We start from the raw sequence: 22,186 nt of genomic DNA on the forward strand, positions 1-22,186 counted from the left end.
ATGCAGTCTGCATCTTCTGCTCGCACACGTACGTGACAGCAAGGCATACTTGGTCAACAGCCACACAGGTTACACTGACGGTGACCATATAAAACAACTTTAACACTCTTACTAATAATGCGCCACACTTTGAACCAAAACGAAACAAGAATGACAAACACATTTCGAGAGAACATCTGCACCTTAACACAACATAAACACAACAGAACAAATACCCAGAATCCCATGCAGCCCTGACTCTTCCGGGCTACATTATACACCCCTGCTACCACCAAACCCCGCCCCCACCCCAACCCTGCTCCCTCACACATCAACCCCCCCATCCCCCTCTGTCGGTTGAGGTGGGCGGGGTTTGGTAGCGGGGGTGTATAATGTAGCCCGGAAGAGTTAAGGCTGCATGGGATTCTGGGTATTTGTCCTGTTGTGTTTATGTTGTACGGTGCAGATGTTCTCCCGAAATGTGTTTGACATTCTTGTTTAGTGTGGGTTCACAGTGTGGCGCATTATTAGTAAGAGTGTTAAAGTTTTGTTTTTTTTACACCGCCACCGTCAGTGTAACCTGTGTGGTTGTTGACCAAGTATGCCTTGCTGTCACCTACGTGAGCAAGCGGAAGCCCCATACAACATGTGGCTGATCAGGCACGCCGGTTGTAGTGGGTGCTATATGCTGTACCAACACAGCACGCATGACGCTGACAAGCGCCATTCATATAAAACCCGCGTGCCGCACCAACATTCAAATTCCATATTAAGGTATGGGCAGCGTGTCTGAGACCCCTGGTTTATACATAGCACAAAACAAAACAAAACTTTTTATACAGTGTTATTTCATTTTAAATTTCAAAAAAATTTTGTGGCTCCCATTGTTATCTTTAATTTGTGAAACTGGTCAAAATGGCTCTTTGACTGGTAAAGGTTGCCGACCCCTGGACTAGTGGCAGTAGCTGAAGCCAAACCTAGCTGGGTGGTGATGATAAATCCAATTTGAAATTACAAGGGAGGAATGTACGGTGGAACACAATAACATCAACATCCCTCCGACTGGCGGATCCACATAAGCGGTTGTTGACATAACCAAAATCAAAGATAGCCATTTTTTGTTGACGCGGCTTTGCTCCATGGGCTCAACTGGGGTCCACTTAAATTGATTCATGATACAGATATATACTATTTTCATAATACAGTCATCACACAAGATAATCATCATGAGTATATGTATACATTGAATTATTTACATTATTTACAATCAAAGTAGAAAATGGACGGATGGATATTACGTGTACAGGAGGAGGAGACGGCACAGACAGGAGGGACGTCGTTTAAACTCTATTTTTATTTATACATATGTATGTATATATATATATATATATATATATATATATATATATATATATATATATATATATATATATACCCAATATATAAATCCGGAAAATACGGTACCCATACGTAGTTATATAAAGTATGTACTAAAACTGAGATGACTTATATTTCACACGATCTCATGTGTGCTGAACAACAATAAAGCTTCTTGAATCCTTGAATTATACACCTTGAACTACACTGCAAAAACTGAAATCTAAGTAAGATTAAATATCTCAAATAAGGGTGATATTTGCTCATGTCTGATAAGAAAATTATTCTCACTAAGCAGATTTTATGTTAATGTTTACTTGTTTTAAGGGTTTTGGTCCTAAGTGATCTCAGTAAGATATTACAGCTTGTTGCTGAGATTTGATGACCTAAATTGAGTAAAACATGCTTGAAACTAAAATATCAACTGTTGCAAAGCTGTGTCATCACTCACAGGTATAAAACTACTTTTTTAAAGTAATAATTTCTTACTTCAAGCATGAAAAAAAAAATCATGACTTTGACACAATTGTGTCTCATAATTAAAACAGATGACAGCCAAATGGACTTTGCGGTTTTATTTTCAATGAAACAATAGAAAATACGTACTCATATACCGTATTTTTCGGACTATAAGTCGCAGTTTTTTTCATAGTTTATGAAAGTTGCATAATGTTTTTTTCCTTCTTTATTATGCATTTTCGGCAGGTGTGACTTATACTCCGGTGCGACTTATACTCCGAAAAATACGGTAGTAGTAAAGTTGTTATTAGTGAGAATATACTTATTTTAAGGTATTTTTGGGTTCATTGAGGTTAGCTAATTTTACTTGTTTTGGAAAGTCTTGACAAGCCAAATTTTCTTCTTCTATTGGCAGATAATTTTGCTTAGTTCAAATAAAATACTCCTAATTTATTTGTTTATTTTTTCTTGTTTTTGAACACTGACTTTTTGCAGTGTATATTGCACCTACTGAATCAAAAAACAAAAAGTACATCTCAATTTTTTCTTAATATTACTCAAAAAATGGCATTTTTGTCTAACAAAAGGTGCCTGGTAGTTAAAAAAATATATATTGTCGGTCAAAAACATTCAGGTACTTTAATCACTTAGATTTTAGTTCTTGTAGTGCACACAGTAATAACAGTAAGGGAATAATTTCCTGGACAAAGAAGGACTTTGAGGGCAAAAAAAAAAAAGTTTCCTATTTAACTTCCCTACTACACTTGATGTTTTGTGTCCTGGGCATGACGTTAAAGTGCATCTGGCAGTGGAGGCTCCTCTATGGGGTCTTGGGGCATCTTTACTACTGTTACCCCAGGTGGCCCTTGGCAAAGGCCTAGTACCTGACTGCTCCCTAGCCAGGGATACGGTGAAGACCTCAACGGCGGGAGAAGGCTGCAGCAGAAAAGGGTCCCCAGTCGTCTTGGACTCCATGCCACTGGACCCTGACCCGATTCTGTCAAGGATCGTGTGGTGACTGTCTGTGCACCAGTCTCCCCACGTTAAACAAAGTCACGCACAGGCATCCTCCATAAAGGGATACACCCTCTACCAGGAGGATCGTCATACTCGTTCGAGTGACCGCCGATGATGTCCGTATTTTTCGGATTATAAATCCCAGTTTTTTTTATAGTTTAGAGTGCGATTTATACTCTGGAGCGACTTACGTGTGAAATTATTAACACATTACCGTAAAATATCAAAGAATATTATTTATCTCATTCACGTAAGAGACGTACCGATAGAAGAAGAAGCTGCGCATTGCAAAAAATAGTCAACATTTGGCTCTTAAAAAAAACTCAAAAGTGAGATCTGGTTGTTGGCGATGGTGCTTGGAAATAGTTGCTGAGGATTCCTACCTGCCAGAGAAAGTACAGCGCCAGCACCACCTGCAGGGGGGCGGACCATACCATGTTGATATAAGCAATGAGGTCCATGAAGCGCTGAGCGTCCACTGACATCAAGTTGACGATCTCCCCCACTGTGGAAGTGCGGCGTGCAGCACTGCTGATAACCAGGGCCTAACACAGCAGGGGGGAAGGGAACAAAAGATTATGAGGATGCAATGCAGCCAGAAATGTGTGAGATGGTAAAAAAAAAAAACGCAAGTTGGACAGACATGCAGTGTTCCCCTACCACTGTATATTTTCTATAATGTGACAGACTATAAGTTATTTAAGGATAATTTCCATACATTGTTCTTACTAGCACACAAACTAAATATAATATCTTATTTACTTAATAGCATGCTAACTTTCTACATGGCCACGCATTTACAATGTCTCAATTGCGCTTCATCGTGTACAGAGTAGCGATCGCATAAAATAAATGATATGTCTGTTTTTAATAGATTATAACACATGGAGTGCCCCAAGGTTCTGTACTGGGACCAGAACTGTTTTTATTGTATATCAATGATATCTGTAAAATCTTTAAAAAAAACTCAACTGTATTCTCTTTGCTGATGATACAAGTCTGTACTGTTCTGGGCAAGACCTTGGCCAACTATTAGAGACTGTAGAGAGTGAACTCCACATACTAAAGCGATGGTTTGATGCCAATAAACTATCAATCAACCTAAATAAAACAAAATATATAATTTTTGGAAATAGGAAAAATAACATACAGTGTCATATACGAATTGATGATATGGAGATAGAAAGGGTGTATTCAACACAATTTTTGGGAATATATATACAAACCGCGTTTCCATATGAGTTGGGAAATTGTGTTTGATGTAAATATAAAGGGAATACAATGATTTGCAAATCCTTTTCAACCCATATTCAATTGAATGCACTACAAAGACAACATATTTGATGTTCAAACTCATAATCTTTATTTTTTTTTGCAAATAACAATTAACTTAGAATTTCATGGCTGCAACACGTGACAAAGTAGTTGGGAAAGGGCATGTTCACCATGGCCTTTCCTTTTAACAACACTCAGTAAACGTTTGGGAACTGAGGAGACACATTTTTTAAGCTTCTCAGGTGGAATTCTTTCCCATTCTTGCTTGATGTACAGCTTAAGTTGTTCAACAGTCCGGGGGTCTCCGCTGTGGTATTTTAGGCTTCATAATGCGCCACACATTTTCAATGGGAGACAGGTCTGGACTACAGCCAGGCCAGTCTAGTACCCGCACTCTTTTACTATGAAGCCACGTTGATGTAACACGTGGCTTGGCATTGTCTTGCTGAAATAAGCAGGGGCGTCCATGGTAACGTTGCTTGGATGGCAACATATGTTGCTCCAAAACCTGTATGTACCTTTCAGCATTAATGGCGCCTTCACAGATGTGTAAGTTACCCATGTCTTGGGCACTAATACACCCCCATACCATCACAGATGCTGGCTTTTCAACTTTGCGCCTATAACAATCCGGATGGTTCTTTTCCTCTTTGGTCCGGAGGACACGACGTCCACAGTTTCCAAAAACAATTTGAAATGTGGACTCGTCAGACCACAGAACACTTTTCCACTTTGTATCAGTCCATCTTAGATGAGCTCAGGCCCAGCGAAGCTGACGGCGTTTCTGGGTGTTGTTGATAAACGGTTTTCGCCTTGCATAGGAGAGTTTTAACTTGCACTTACAGATGTAGCGACCAACTGTAGTTACTGACAGTGGGTTTCTGAAGTGTTCCTGAGCCCATGTGGTGATATCCTTTACACACTGATGTCGCTTGTTGATGCAGTACAGCCTGAGGGATCGAAGGTCACGGGCTTAACTGCTTACGTGCAGTGATTTCTCCAGATTCTCTGAACCCTTTGATGATATTACGGACCATAGATGGTGAAATCCCTAAATTCCTTGCAATAGCTGGTTGAGAAACGTTTTTCTTAAACTGTTCAACAATTTGCTCACGCATTTGTTGACAAAGTGGTGACCCTCGCCCCATCCTTGTTTGTGAATGACTGAGCATTTAATGGAATCTACTTTTATACCCAATCATGGCACCCACCTGTTCCCAATTAGCCTGCACACCTGTGGGATGCTCCAAATAAGTGTTTGATGAGCATTCCTCAACTTTATCAGTATTTATTGCCACCTTTCCCAACTTCTTTGTCACGTGTTGCTGGCATCAAATTCTAAAGTTAATGATTATTTGTAAAAAAAAAAAAAAAAAGTTTATCAGTTTGAACATCAAATATGTTGTCTTTGTAGCATATTTAACTGAATATGGGTTCAAAATGATTTGCAAATTACACAATTTCCCAACTCATATGGAAACGGGGTTTGCAGATGATAAATTAAATTGGAAACTGTACATAAATATACTTAAGACAAAGATGGCAAAAATTATTGCTATGTTACATAAAATCAAAAACATGTTATAAAATTATTTCGTACTCCCATATCTTAATTATTGTGTTGAAATCTGGGGTAACAATTACAAATCAAACATCAACTCTATATTCTCACTTCAAAAGAAAGCGATTAGAATTGTAAATTATGCAGATTATCATGACCATACCAATGCTCTGTTTATTAAATTAAAAACATTAAAACGGCACGATCTTGTTGGCCTCAACACTGCTATTGTGACGTACAAAGTTCATAACCACATGCTGCCTCGGTGTCTACAGGAGAGGTTCAAACCCAGAGAGAGTCCCTATGACCTCACAGGTTCAGCTGTCTTTCAGAAAGCAAAGATAAGAACGAGCTTAAGAAGTAGACGTGTTTCTGTCAGGGGGGTTCAACTGTGGAACAGCTTGGATGATTCCTTAAAATGTTCCAGTTCCATTCACACGTTTAAAAAACACTTTAAGAAAAAATATATCACTCTTGAATCAACACTGTAGTTAATACTACGATCAATGTTAATTAAAAACTAAATGTGAGATATAAATAATAATGGAAGTGTTTGTATTTAGTATATAATTGGTGCAAAGGTTTAACACGTGTACAAGGATATTTCACATGCCTTTACTGTGTATATAATATAACTGTGTTTATGTTGTGTATAGTGTGTATTTATAATATGTTGTACAAAGGACATTTCATCATTTTCGGAAGTTCATCTTGTATTTGACATTGTTTATAGGGTTAGGCCAGGGGTCGGCAACCTTTACCAGTCAAAGAGCCATGTTGACCAGTTTCACAAATTAAAGAAAACAATGAGAGCCACAAAAATCTTTTGAAATTTAAAATGAAATAACACTGCATACAAAGTTTTTTTTTTGCTTTGTGCTATGTATAAACCAAGGGTCTCAGACACGCGGCCCACACCTTAATTTGAAAATTGAATGTTAGTGCGGCCCGCGAGTTTTATATGAATGGTGCTTGACAGCGTCATACTAGTCAACCCTCACGATTTTTCCGGCAGACTACGAATTTCAAGGCAGGTATTCTCTCGAACGTGCCGTGATGGTACAGCATTTAGCGCCCACTACAACCAGCGTGCCGGCCCAACCACGCGTTGTTTGGGGCTTCAGCTTGCTCACGTAAGTGACAGCAAGGCATACTTGGTCAACAACCACACAGGCTACACTGACGGTGGCGGTATAAAAAACTTTAACACTTACTAATAATGCGCCACACTGTGAACCCACACCAAACAAGAATGACAAACACATTTCGGGAGAACAAACATCTGCACCTTAACACAACATAAACACAACAGAACAAATACCCAGAATCCCATGCAGCCCTAACTCTTCCGGGCTACATTATACACCCCCGCTACCAAACCCCGCCCACCTCAACCGACGCACAGGGGGGGGGTTGGTGGTAGCAGGGGTGTATAATGTAGCCCGGAAGAGTCAAGGCTGCATGGGATTCTGGGTATTTGTTCTGTTGTGTTTATGTTGTGTTAAGGTGCAGATGTTCTCCCGAAATTTGTTTGTCATTCTTGTTTGGTTTTGGTTCAAAGTGTGGCGCATTATTAGTAAGAGTGTTAAAGTTGATTTATATGGCCACCGTCAGTGTAATCTGTGTGGCTGTTGACCAAGTATGCCTTGCTGTCACTTACGTGTGCAAGCAGAAGATGTATATAACAAGAGGCTGGGCTGGCACGCTGTTTATACAGAATGTAGAGGGCGCTAAATGCTGTACCATCATGGCACGCCCTTATTATTATTGTAAGGGTGATATTCGGAGAATATTGATCCCGGGAGTTTTCTGCAAGAGGCTCTGAAATCTGAAAGTCTCCCGGGAAAATCGGGGGGGGGGGCAAGTATGCAGGTGAGCCGCATCAGAGTGATCAACGAGCCGCATGGGTTAGGCGCAATAAGTGTTCAACTTCAGCCTAAACCCTTTCGGTCTGCAACATTTTCTTTTTCAATCTATGAATGTACAACTGTTTGTTTATTTTGTTGACCATTGACCGAAGAATAATAATAAACTAAATATTGACTGGTGGAAAAAAAATGCTGTAGTTTTCTCATGCAAATGTACTGCAATTGTAGAGGAGCGATCACAGTGTGGAGCATGAAGGCGCACGTTTTCTCCTCCGCTCTTTCTATGGCATGCAGAAGAGCAATCACATGAAATAAAATGACATGTTCTTATTCTCACTTTGTGCATTATTTTTTTGCTTTCTGTTATGAAAGCAAACATTTTCTAACGCTCGTCCTTCATTCTTCATTTACACTGTGTTCCAAATTATTATGCAAAGTAGATTTTACTCAAATTTTCATAAATAATTAATGCAAATGTCAGTCAGTATAATTTTTAAGTTATCAGCCGTTTTAGAGTTTAATTCAAATTTCATTAAACAAATCTGGAAATTATAACAGTATTTTTACAATGAATAATTACAATAAATAACTCAAAGTCCACTGTTCCAAATGATTAAGCACAACAGCGTTTCAGGACATTTTATAGGCTGTAAAGAACTCAAAATGGTCACATGTTGAATTTGTAGCTTTATTAGACCATATAAATAATTTTTTTTTTGGATTGAAATAACTTTTGATCAAACAGGCTGAGTTACATGTTAATATAAGACCCCTTGTCTGTGGTGCCCCAACGACCCTGCAAGGTTATGGGATAGGTTAGGTTTTTACAAGACCCCTTGCTTGATATCACTTTCATAAGCCTTGCATCCATTGAACTTGTGAGTTCTTGGACAGTTTCAGCGTTAATTTCTTTGCAGGATGTTAGAATAGCATCCCATACACTGCAAAAACTGAAATCTGTTGTTTTAATATGTCATCTTAGTGACATCATGCACAAAAGTGCACTAATAGCTTGTTTTAAAATGTCTCTGACAATCTTGCGCTTTCTGTTTTGGAAATGACATGAATGTTTGTGCCACTGCTTAATAACTGTTTAATAAATACACTTTTGCTGAATTGACTTAGTTGTGATTTCCCTCTCTGCATGAAAGTTTAAAATGAGCATATATTAATGCAGTATGAAGAATAATGTTTTAATGTAGACACATAGAATCATCATACTGCTGTGATTATATGCATCAAGTGTTCATTCATTATCGAGATGTATATCCATACTTGCCAACCTTGAGACCTCCGATTTCGGGAGGTGGGGGGAGGGGGGTGGGGTGGGTGGGGGCGTGGTTAGGGGCGTGGTTAAGAGGGGAGGAGTATATTTACAGCTAGAATTCACCAAGTCAAGTATTTCATATATATATATATATATATATATATATATATATATATATATATATATATATATATATATATATAAGAAATACTTGACTTTCAGTGAATTCTAGCTATATGTATAAATATATTTATTTTATTATATATATATATATATATATATATATGTATATATAAATAAAAGAAATACTTGAATTTCAGTGTTCATTTATTTACACATATACACACACATAACACTCATCTACTCATTGTTGAGTTAAGGGTTGAATTGTCCATCCTTGTTCTATTCTCTGTCATTATTTTTCTAACCATGATGCATTGATGTGTGGCACGCACAAAAGTGCTTTCATCAAATGCATTAGAGTCCGGAATCTTCCATCTCTCCCTAGCATGGCCCAAAACTGGTCAATCTTTGCTTCCTGAGGAAGATCTTCAGTGCCAAGCACTTGGTAGTCCACTACTTCTTCCCGGAGGCTATCCAGGTCCAATCGCAGCTGCGGCTTGGAACTTACAAGCTGTTATGAGAGTAGCGTATGTGTGTGTGTGGCCCTTTAATAGGTGAGCATGTGAGGTGAGTGACGTCAGTGAGTGTGTGGGCGAGAGAAGAGAGGGAGCGGTAGCGTGAGTGCGGGCGGGACTAGTTTGTTTTGTGTTGGATTGGCTGTGTGCAAGCAATCAATAAAGCAAGATTTGCAACTAATCGCCGGACTCAGGCAGGAAAGGTGCAACAAAGCGTATTTCTTCATCTTACTCGTCGTCGGCGTCGCCATGGCTGTATCTTCCTCGTTCTTCTGCTTCGTCTCCTTGTTGTGTGCGCAGTTGTGCACTGCACTCTCTAAAAGCCGTATATGTTATTGATGTTATAGATGGCAGTATTGTCCTGTTTAAGAGTGTCACAACATTGCTGTTTACGGCAGACGAACTGCTTTACGGTAGACGAAAACGTGACTGCTGTTGTTGTGTGTTGTTACCGCGCTGGGAGAATGTTAATGAAACTGCCTAACAATAAACCCACATAAGAAACCAAGAACTCACCCTCGATCATTCTACAGTTATAATGTGATTGGGCAGGCACACTGTTTATATCGTGGGAAAGCGGACTCAGGTTCGCATGGAGCTGGAGGGGGCGTGGCCTCCAGCTCCGCCTGAATTTCGGGAGATTTTCGGGAGAAAATTTGTCCCGGGAGGTTTTTGGGAGAGGCGCTGAATTTCGGGAGTCTCCCGGAAAATCCGGGAGGGTTGGCAAGTATGAATATATCGTATATCGTGACATGGCCTAAAAATATCGAGATATTAATAAAAGGCCATATAGCCCAGCCCTAATGTAAAGTAAGTAATTTCCAGTTCATAATGCTTGTTTTTTTGAGTACTGTTCTGTGTTGACAAGTCATTACGCAACCAACAAGTCATCCTATTAATATGAAAGTACCTTCCTGTAGACGGCTCCAACGACGGCAGTGCGGAGACGCATGCCTGACACGAAGCAGATGTGAAAGTACCTCTGGAGGATGAGTGACTGCACACAGTTACATAGGAAGAGCAGAGCTGTGTAGAAGAAGCCATGCCAGGAGGGGGCGCTAGAATTGTTGACAAACCGGATCAGCAGCCTGAAGATGATCCGAGTAAAGAGAGTTAACTTTGAAAAAATATCAAAACTCATTCATATTGCTACAACAACGGGGTCTTCTTACCGGAGGATCTCTGGGCCAACGAACATGAGAATGTCTTGGATGAACTTATAGAAGCAGGAGATGAGGAAATACGGCCCAAAGGTCAAGCAAAGTGCCCACAGCAGGGACGGCTCTTTTCTTTGTGTTTTTTTAATCAGTAGAATTTCCGACTCCTCCACACTTTGACTATCCTTGTTGTCATGGTTACGGGCCCGCTTGGGAGAGTACATGGTCTTCTGCTCTGTGCTGGGAATGCAGAAGGTGAGAAAGCCGGAAATAATTGTGAAATCAGGTATTGCCAAAGTAAGGAGGATTTAATTGTCAGTAATATTTATTTTGAATATAAGGTGTAACCCACACTTTGACTTTTTTGGTACTCAGACAATAATGTTCATCCACATTTGCAGTGGGATTTCAAATATTCTTTGAAACCTAACCTCCATATACATAGACAACTCATTTACAGGACAGTATTTGCCGTATTTTCTATTGTGTTGTGGTTATCCCAATAGATGTGCAGGACTGTAGAGAGATATTCCCCAAGGGGAACTTTCCTTTTTCACATGCTTGTTTTTCATGTTAAAGGGGAACATTATCACCAGAGCTATGTAAGCGTCAATATATACCTTGATGTTGCAGAAAAAAGACCATATTTTTTTTTTACCGATTTCCGAACTCTAAATGGGCGAATTTTGGCGAATTAAACGCCTTTCTATTATTCGCTCTGTTGTGACGTCACATCGGGAAGCAATCCGCCATTTTCTCAAACACATTACAAACACTCAGTCAAATCAGCTACCGGTATGTTATTTTCCGTTTTTTCGACTGTTTTCCGTACCTTGGAGACATCATGCCTCGTCGGTGTGTTGTCAGAGGGTGTAACAACACGAAGAGGGACGGATTCAAGTTGCACCAGTGGCCCAAAGATGCGAAAGTGGCAAGAAATTGGACGTTTGTTCCGCACACTTTACCGACGAAAGCTATGCTACGACAGAGATGGCAAGAATGTGTGGATATCCTGCGACACTCGAAGCAGATGCATTTCCAACGATAAAGTCAAAGAAATCTGCCGCCAGACCCCCATTGAATCTACCGGAGTGTGTGAGCAATTCAGGGACAAAGGTCCTTGGTAGCACGGCAAGCAATGGCGTCAGTTTGTTCCCGCAGACGAGCGAGCTAAACCCCCTGGATGTCTTGGCTCACACCGTCCCTTATGCCACCGAAGATGATCAAGAGAAGAATATCGACCCTAGCTTCCCTGGCTTGCTGACATCAACTCCAAAACTGGACAGATCAGCTTTCAGGAAAAGAGAACGGATGAGGGTATGTCTACAGAATATATTAATTGATGAAAATTTGGCTGTCTGCACTCTCAAAGTGCATGTTGTTGCCAAATGTATTTCATATGCTGTAAACCTAGTTCATAGTTGTTAGTTTCCTTTAATGCCAAACAAACACATACCAATTGTTGGTTAGAAGGCGATCGCCGAATTCGTCCTCGCTTTCTCCCGTGTCGCTGGCTGTAGTGTCGTTTTCGTCGGTTTCGCTTGCATACGGTTCAAACCGATATGGCTCAATAGCTTCAGTTTCTTCTTCAATTTCGTTTTCGCTACCTGCCTCCACACTACAACCATCCGTTTCACTACATGCGTAATCTGTTGAATCGCTTAAGCCGCTGAAATCCGAGTGTGAATCCGAGCTAATGTCGCTATAGCTTGCTGTTCTATGCGCCATGTTTGTTTGTATTGGCATCACTATGTGACGTCACAGGAAAATGGACGGGTGTATATAACGATGGTTAAAATCAGGCACTTAGAAGCTTTTTTTAGGGATATTGCGTGATGGGTAAAATTTTGAAAAAAACTTCGAAAAATAAAATAAGCCACTGGGAACTGATTTTTAATGGTTTTAACCCTTCTGAAATTGTGATAATGTTCCCCTTTAAATACAGAGTATAACAGTTGATGCACTTCATCTCTCCTGCGTCATCAATAACAAATCTCCAAATTGGTGAGCCTTTGACGTGAGCGATATCGAATGACAACAGCAAGAACAATGCGGCACTCAACGCTAACAACATGGTTAATGTCAGCGCCATTTTCGCCGCGACGATCTTGTTTTTCCAACTTTTTGGTAGAACAATCTTTGCCAATGTTTCCAGCACATCGAAACCCAGTTCCAACTAAGAGGAGATACACAGGATGTAAGGGTGTAACAGTACGTGTATTTGTATTGAACCGTTTTGGTACAGGGGTTTCGGTTCGGTTGTGTAAACAATGCACATCGAGGCACAACACACGGCATGCTAGCAGCGACCGGGCTACTACAACATGTAAAAGCCAGAGCTGGAAGACCCTCCTGCCTCGTTAAGATCTCCCGTTTGGGAACACTTTTGCTGCGCGATACAACAATGGAGGATGGAGGTTTGCCGACATTGTTCAGCAGCTGCTTCTGACAACACGTCAAACATGCTAACCCATTTCAAGAGTCACCACCGCATTCAAGCAGCCTCTCCTCGGCGAGTCAGGCAGGACTAAAGCAATAACAAATGTTTATATAGCAGCATATTTAAGACCATATTGCATTAGAAACTAGATTTTGACCCACTTCTATGGTGGAAGAACAATGAGCCCATATATCCTCTTACTGCCAAGTTAGTTAATCTGAGGCTGAGTTGACTTGAAACTGTTTAATATTGCACTTTTTATATGTAGAAGAAAAGTTTTGTCATTTTTTTTAATCTGAACAACAACTTGCGGCAGTTTAATGTTGATTAACGTGGACCCAGACTTAAACCAGTTGAAAAACGTATTGGGGTGTTACAATTTAGTGGTCAATTGTACGGAATATGTACTGTACTGTGCAATCTACTAATAAAAGTCTCAATCAATCAATCAAAAAAAGCCCTTTATATGTAGAAAGGTTTTGTTAAGAAACCATTCTGAGCCTTATCTTATTTAGTTTTTATTTTATATATGTTGACCACATTAACCCTGGCAATGGACCCTGTGTGTATATGTATGTTATGCCATTGTTTACAAAAAATAACCAAAAAAATCTATATTTTGTTGTTTTCTTACCGTACCGAAAATGAACCGAACCGTGACCTCGAAACCGAGGTACGTCCATCCATCCATCCATCCATTTTCTACCGCTTATTCCCTTCGGGGTCGCGGGGGGTGCTGGAGCCTATCTCAGCTACAATCGGGCGGAAGGCGGGGTACACCCTGGACAAGTCGCCACCTCATCACAGGGCCAACACACATAGACAGACAACAATCAGACTCACATTCACACACTAGGGCCAATTTAGTGTTGCCAATCAACCTATCCCCAGGTGCATGTTTTTGGAGGTGGGAGGAAGCCGGAGTACCCGGAGGGAACCCACGCAGTCACGGGGAGAACATGCAAACTCCACACAGAAAGATCCCGAGCCCGGGATTGAACTCAGGACTACTCAGGACCTTCGTATTGTGAGGCAGATGCACTAACCCCTCTGCCACCGTGCTGCCCTAATATAATATAATATAATATAATGTATAATATAATATAATATATAATATAATATACTAATAGTATATAATTTATAATATAATAAAATTCCCTGAAGAGCAGGGAAACCTGCGAAACAGGCCTGTGATTTGCCTGAGCAGCTAGGAGACACAGTGAGTAACAAGCGGTAAAAATGGATTAGAAAGGACAGATTTTTAAAAATTAATAATGCATCTTTTTTTTTTTCTTTTTTTTTTTTTTTTTACTTTGGACTTCCCGCGCGCCGGATTTTGGACGCTGGCGGAAAGTTGATAGTAGATGTTTTCCTTAGCTTACTGAAAAACAGTATTTAGAATTGTGTTCAATGGGATTTTTTGTCACGGTCTTTCATGGCTGTTTTGGTTCAGTGTTGTATTGTGTTTAGTGTTTGTTTCTGTTTTCAGCGTTCCTTCCTCCGTCATACCGCCTGTCGGAGCGCTGATTCCTCACACCTCAATCACAATTAGGGGGGTTCATTGGCTGGATCAGTACTGAACCGAAATTTTTGTGTACCGTTACACCCCTAACAGGATGTGACAAAGTGTTTCCACGTAAGGGCCGTCCGTGCTGGAAGCCTCGACAGCGGCCTGAGCAAAGACACTTGGCGGCTTCTATGGCTACCGGCAAGTACAACACACCAAGGCGACTATATTGTGCAAAACAAAGTTGACTATATGGGTGTTATATCATGTTGAGAGGGCTCTAAGAATGTTAAAAAACATATTTCTGAACATATCCAAATATATATAAAAAATATGGCATTGTTGATTTAACTTGCCGTATTTTTCGGAGTATAAGTCGCACCGGCCGAAAATGCATAATAAAGAAGGGGAAAAACATATATAAGTCGCACTGGAGTATAAGTCGCATTTTTGGGGGAAATGTATTTGATAAAAGCCAACACCAAGAATAGACATTTGAAAGGCAATTTCAAATAAATAAAGAATAGTGAACAACAGGCTGAATAAGTGTACGTTATATGAGGCATAAATAACCAACTGGTATGTTAATGTAACATATTATGGTAAGAGTCATTCAAATAACTATAACATATAGAACATGCTATACGTTTACCAAACAATCGGTCACTCCTAATCGCTAAATCCCATGAAATCTTATACGTCTAGTCCAGAGGTAGGCAACCCAAAATGTTGAAAGAGCCATATTGGACCAAAAATACAAAAACAAATCTGTCTGGAGCCGCAACAAATTAAAAGCCATATTACATACAGATAGTGTGTCATGAGATATAAATTGAATTAAGAGGACTTAAAGGAAACTAAATGACCTCGAATATAGCTACAAATGAGGCATAATTATGCAATATGTACATATAGCTAGCCTAAATAGCATGTTAGCATCGATTAGCTTGCAGTCATGCAGTGACCAAATATGTTTGATTAGCACGCCACACAAGTCAATAACATCAACAAAACTCACCTTTCATGCACAACGTTAAAGGTTTTGTGGACAAAATGAGACAGAAAAAGAAGTGGCATAAAACATGTCCTAGAAAGTCGGAGAAAGTTATACATGTAAACAAACTACGGTGAGTTCAAAGACCGCCAAAATTAGTAGGACAAAACGGCGCTCGCCAAATACTCGAATCAGTGAAGCATGTTTAATATAAACAGTGTGCTTTGTAACAATTAGGGAGGTTTGTGTCATGTTTGTCCTCCTACAGAAACCATATTAAAACAAAAAATAGATTTTTTTTTTCTTTTTCCATTTTTCATACATTTTTTAAAAAGCTCCAGAGAGCCACTAGGGCGGCGCTAAAGAGCCGCATGCGGCTCTAGAGCCGCGGGTTGCCGACCCCTGGTCTAGTCTCTTACTTGAATGAGATAAATAATATTATTTGATATTTTACGGTAATGTGTTAATAATTTCACACATTAGTCGCTCCTGAGTATAAATCGCACTATGAAAACTATGAAAAAAACTGCGACTTATAGTCCGAAAAATACGGTGCATTGCCGTGTTTGTCTTTTTTAGCGCAGATATTTTTTGTTTTGTGTGAAATGCATCCAGTGGCAGCATAAAATGAAGCATAATGTGTTCATTTACTACACTAAATGTGACAGGAAGAGCTGCTGCTTATATGGCTATTGGAAATTAATTGCTGGACAGTATCTAAGTATCGGTAAGAACGTTCTATTGCAAATATTATGGCCAAGCTTTCCATGTCATGCTGCGCTCCTGACCTTTTGCCCTTTTGACACTCTGTGTTCCAGCAATGGACCAGCCTTGGTACCACTTTCTGAGAACAGTCTTCAGGGTTCAAGGACCACAAGTCCTTCTCCTCCAGGGGATGCCTGTAGCCCCTCATCATCATCCTGGTGGGGACAAAAAAAGACAAGAATTGTAAACAGAATGTGGTTTCCGTCCGGGTTCTGGAACACTGGGCCAGCTCTACACAAGGGTACTGAAATCCGACCCACTCTTTTCTTGCATTTGCCCCATTAGTGCTTACCTGGTGATCCACCAGAATGTTATTTTGGAAAGGAAAGACGCTCCTGGCTCTGGGCAAGGATTCTAACAACAACAAATGAAACATCAGTTAGAACCAAAGAAAATATTACAGTGGTGCAGTATGAAATAGTTACCCACAAGAAAATTGCATTATTGGCTTTATTTTAACAAAACATCTTAGGGTACATTAAACATGTGTTTCTTATTGCATTCCAAGAACAAGTTTGTCCTTAAATAAAATAGTGAACATACAAGACAACTTGTCTTTTAGTAGTAAGTAAGCAAACAAAGGCTCCTAATTAGTCTGCTGACGTATGCAGTAACATATTGTGTCATTTTCCATTATATTATTTCGTCAAAATTATTAAGGACAAGTGGTAGAAAATGAATTATTAATTTACTTGTTCATTTACTGTTAATATCTGCTTATTTTCTGTTTCAACATGTTCTATCGACACTTCTGTTAAAATGTAATAAACATTGATTCTTCTGCTGTTTGGATACTTTACATTAGTTTTGGATGATACCACAAATTTAGGTATCGATCCGATACCAAGTTCCGGTACCAACTCCAAAACTGGACAGATCAGCTTTCAGGAAAAGAGAGCGGATGAGGGTATGTCTACAGAATATATTAATTGATGAAAATTGGGCTGTCTGCACTCTCAAAGTGCATGTTGTTGCCAAATGTATTTCATATGCTGTAAACCTAGTTCATAGTTGTTAGTTTCCTTTAATGCCAAACAAACACATACCAATCGTTGGTTAGAAGGCGATCGTCGAATTCGTCCTCGCTTTCTCCCGTGTCGCTGGCTGTCGTGTCGTTTTCGTGGGTTTCGCTTGCATACGGTTCAAACCGATATGGCTCAATAGCTTCAGTTTCTTCTTCAATTTTGTTTTCGCTACCTGCCTCCACACTACAACCATCCGTTTCAATACATGCGTAATCTGTTGAATCGCTTAAACCGCTGAAATCCGAGTCTGAATCCGAGCTAATGTCGCTATAGCTTGCTGTTCTATGCGCCATGTTTGTTTGTGTTGGCTTCACTATGTGACGTCACAGGAAAATGGACGGGTGTATATAACGATGGTTAAAATCAGGCACTTTGATGTTTTTTTTTAGGGATATTGCGTGATGGGTAAAATTTTGAAAAAAACTTCGAAAAATAAAATAAGCCCCATGGAACTGATTTTTAATGGTTTTAACCCTTCTGAAATTGTGACAATGTTCCCCTTTAATGAGTTGGTCAACACTTAAACTGTTTAAAAACTGATATATAAAAAAAATTAATACGAGATGAACATGTTTGAAATACAACTAGAGGGATGAACAATTACACAAGTAATTCATCCATTTGCAGGGTTTTCCCCAGATTGGTGCGGTGGGGGTATGGCTTGTGCCAATATGACATCATCATATAATTTGCATAACCTGTAATGATACTTGTTTTCTTTAAAAAAGGCAAAAAAAAAATGTATACATACATCTAAAAACAAATCTGCGTTATCACTAATTAGAATGAACATATTTTTTCTTTCATTTTGCATCAGTTTTTAATTTGCTGCTTATTGTACAATGTACTTTTTCTTTATTATAAACAGACTAGCAAGAAATCTAGCATATTTTTCCGGTGTTATTGGAAACTGTACTTATGTTGAGACTCTTTACTTCTGTCTCTCCATGTCCGTGATGACCAGCGAGCTTCTTTTGTCCCAAAACGCTCATTGACGTCACGCTTGCGTTGCGCTGCTGCTCCAATTGCACGTTCTCTCCTTGAAAGAGCGCCATGGTCCTCTAAATATTTGCACATTGCACATTTTGTTGATCGCTGTCTGCGGGTATATCTCGGATATATTAAAGTATAGGCAATTATTTCATCCGCAACCTCATCACAAAAGTCATCACCCATCCGCCATCCACCCGATCTAACATTTTATCAAAACCGCACCCGCCCGCACCCACCCGTTGTTATATATCTAATATAGACGATGCAAGGCATTAGTGAGGTTATAAAGCTTTTGCCTGTTAAAGAGAGGAGACTGATCCAATGGAGCAGAGACATTCAATGCGTGCCACGCTGTCACGGCCCAGACGCACACCAGTGCGCAATCATCTGGTAGGCGCGTTGAGCGCACCTCCAAGCGCGCTCGCGCCACTCAAACTGCTGCAGGCAGCTGCGTTCTATCTTGTTTTAACATCCTGTGGCACTCTTCTGGGATCACGGCGGACGAAACTGCTCATGCTCAGGGTGTTTGTGGAGGTTCGGGGTTTTGCACAAATGTGATGCACCATGTTAGATGTCCCGGTTTTGTGACTGTCGTAGACATAAACAGCGTCGCAGCTCTTGCAAATCACGTAGCCAGCATTACTATCATCCTGATTTACAACCTCATAAAAACGAGTCCACGCTGAACTTTTCTGGCCTTTTTTTCCCCTGGTCTTTAGTATTCCCTTTTTTATTTTGTCGCGTACCACGTTTGCTGCCGGCGTTGCCATCTTTTTTTTTTTCTTCTTCTGTTGTGGCATATGCTGCAGGTGCCTGCTTGTTTTTCGTATGTGGGTAACAACATTTAACTATGTATATATATTTCATGATTGGTTTAACTGCCACCCGCCTGAATCTATTTAAAATCTAATTTTTTTTTATTTCAACCGCCCGACCCGCGGATAAAATCAAAATTTTTTTTTATTTCAACCGCCCGACCCGCGGATAATCCGCGGATAATCCGCGGACTCCGCGGTTGTGTCCGCAAACCGCGCATCTCTAACGTCCATTATGCAAATATGCTGCCTCTGCTCCAGACAATTACGTGCGTATTGCTTACGCCGGTGTTTTTCAACCACTGTGCCGCGGCACACTAGTGTGCCGTGAGATACAGTCTGGTGTGCCATGGAAGATTATCTAATTTCGCCTACTCGGGTTGAAAATATTTTTTGCGAACTAGTAATTATAGTCTGCAAATTATGTGTTGTTGAGTGCCGGTACTGTCTAGAGCTCGGCAGAGTAACCGTGTAATACTCTTCTTTATCAGTAGGTGGCAGCCGGTAGCTAATTACTTTGTAGATGTCGAAAAAAGCGGGAGGCAGCATGCAGGTAAAAAGGTATTGAAGCTTAGGGAAGGCTATGCAGAACAAGACTAAAACTGAACTGGCTACAAAGTAAGCAAAAACAGAATGCTGGACGACAGCAAAGACTTAATGTGGAGCAAAGACGGCGTCCACAATGTACATCTGAACAATGACAATTAATGTCCCCACAAAGAAGGATAAAAACAACTGAAATATTCTTGATTGCTATAACAAAGTAGATGCGGGAAATATCGCTCAAAGGAAGACATGAAACTGCTACAAGAAAATACCAAAAAAGAATGAAAAAGCTACAGAAATAGGAGCGCAAGACAAGAACTAAAACACTACACACACGAAAACAGCAAAAAAACTCAAAATAAGTCACGGCGTGATGTGACATCTACTTTGAGACAAGAGCCATATTGCTGCATGGTTGGTTGTGGTTATAAGTCATATTCAACAATTGCGACAACAACTTTTTACTGTCAACTGAGTTTCGTTTTTTAATGATTTCTGCTGGTGGTGTGCCTCCGGATTTTTTCAACGCAAAAAATGTGCCTTGCCTCAAAAAAGGTTGAAAAACACTGGCTTACGCCATAACAACATCCGGTTTAGGTGATGAAAGACTTTGTCCATTTTAAGGTGTGGCGGCTTTTATTTTGCAGTGGAGTGGCGCCGCAATTAACTACATTGTCTAGGATTCAATGATCAAAATGATTCAAGTTTGACATACAAGACTGATGTATTGTAGCTAGGGAAGAGACTTACCGAGTCCTTCACGACTTTGGAGAAGAGGGGAGGCTGGTCTGACAAGCAGGACAAGATCAGTGCAATCATCAGCAAGGTGTAATACACAAAGAAGGTTGTGTATCTCCACACACAAATAGCAGACGGCTGGGACAAAGCAGACATTCTTAATTCGGAGAACATATCACAATCTGTGGATCATCATGTGTTGCAGCAGTAGACTGACCTGGTCGAGGGCTTGGAGGACCTTAGAATAGAAGGTCACAGTGGCGCAGAACAAGGCCAAAAACCAAAAAACCAGCAACACTCCGGACGACTGAACCCCTTTCATTCGTTCATATTGAATCAGCAGGGTGGCCAGCAGCTGCAGCAAACACAGAAACACAATTGGTATGAGTTTTGTTTTTGCAGGTCCTCAAGCTACGTACACCTCTGTTCGTTCCTAAAGACAAAGTCAAGTTTTCGTGTACGTCCATACTTGCCAACTCTCCCGGATTTTCCGGGAGACTCCCGAAATTCAGCGCCTCTCCCGAAAATCTCCCGGGACAAATTTTCTCCCGAAAATCTCCCGAAATTCAGGCGGAGCTGGAGGCCACGCCCCCTCCAGCTCCATGCGGACCTGAGTGACGTGTTGACAGCCTGTTCACACGTCCGCTTTCCCACAATATAAACAGCTAATGATCGAGGGCGAGTTCTTGGTTTCTTATGTGGGTTTATTGTTAGGCAGTTTCATTAACGTCCTCCCAGCGCGGTAACAACACACAACAACAGCAGTCAAGTTTTCGTCTACCGTAAAGCAGTTCGTCTGCCGTAAACAGCAATGTTGTGACACTTTTAAACAGGACAATACTGCCATCTACTGTACATGCATATGTGACCCACCCATAATGTGTCACATTTTTGTGTTGATTTATTTATTTTATTTTGTGGTTTGAATTCGTTTTTGGAGCTGTCATTACACATTTATCAGTATTCACATTGGTCAGTAGGGGGCAGTAGGGCGTTTCTTCCCAATTGTATGCTATCACCTGCAGACCGAAAGTGTCTTGTCATTCTGATGAGCGCGACCAGTCTGTGAACAATTGAAACGTCCTGTGTGCTTTTTCCTCCTGTATAACAGGTTAGTTTTGGTGAATCAACTCACTGAATAATATCCATGTGATCTTTATAAGTTTAAGTACACATTCTGATGGTGGAGCCTAACTCTAAAGTGTTTGTGAGTTGTAGTTTGTATTTGTGAATGAATCCAGTGCACAGCTGCAGTAATCAATACAAAAAGGCGACGTGAGTGCTCAATGTTTATATAGAAACTTCTGATCCTAATTCAGACTCCCAAATTAGAGATCCCGTTTTCTTATTGATTTTATAATGTATATTTGTATAATGTGTGTGTTCTGAAATAGTGACAGAGAATAGAACAAGGATGGACAATTCAACCCTTAACTCAACAATGAGTAGATGAGTGTTATGTGTGTGTATAAGTGTAAATAAATGAACACCGAAATTCAAGTATTTCTTTTATTTATATATATATATATATATATATATATATATATATATATATATATATATATATATATATAATAAAATATATATATATATAGTTAGAATTCACTGAAAGTCAAGTATTTCTTATATATATATATATATCTTAACCACGCCCCCAACCACGCCCCCCGCCCCACCCCCAGCTCCCGAAATCGGAGGTCTCAAGGTTGGCAAGTCTGTGTAAGTCACTCACGCTATATAAAATATAGGAACACAAATATTAAAT

At 40.1% G+C, this 22,186-nt stretch overlaps 1 protein-coding gene across 2 annotated transcripts in view; it reads right to left on the bottom strand.

The window, feature by feature from the left end:
- abcc1 (ATP binding cassette subfamily C member 1 (ABCC1 blood group)) overlaps positions 1 to 22,186 on the bottom strand; it is a 108,833-nt gene that overhangs the window by 61,368 nt on the left and 25,279 nt on the right. For both annotated transcript variants that reach the window (XM_061973761.1, XM_061973760.1), the window contains exons 4-10: positions 20,639 to 20,776; positions 20,434 to 20,559; positions 16,597 to 16,658; positions 16,328 to 16,459; positions 10,614 to 10,838; positions 10,352 to 10,529; positions 3,216 to 3,377 (exon numbers count right to left, since the gene is read on the bottom strand). In XM_061973761.1, the coding sequence (XP_061829745.1) occupies positions 3,216 to 3,377; positions 10,352 to 10,529; positions 10,614 to 10,838; positions 16,328 to 16,459; positions 16,597 to 16,658; positions 20,434 to 20,559; positions 20,639 to 20,776 (1,023 nt within the window). The remainder of the gene's footprint in view (positions 1 to 3,215; positions 3,378 to 10,351; positions 10,530 to 10,613; positions 10,839 to 16,327; positions 16,460 to 16,596; positions 16,659 to 20,433; positions 20,560 to 20,638; positions 20,777 to 22,186) is intronic.

The sequence above is a fragment of the Nerophis lumbriciformis genome, linkage group LG22 (genome assembly GCF_033978685.3).
Source record: "Nerophis lumbriciformis linkage group LG22, RoL_Nlum_v2.1, whole genome shotgun sequence".
In the NCBI taxonomy this organism is placed as follows: domain Eukaryota; kingdom Metazoa; phylum Chordata; class Actinopteri; order Syngnathiformes; family Syngnathidae; genus Nerophis; species Nerophis lumbriciformis.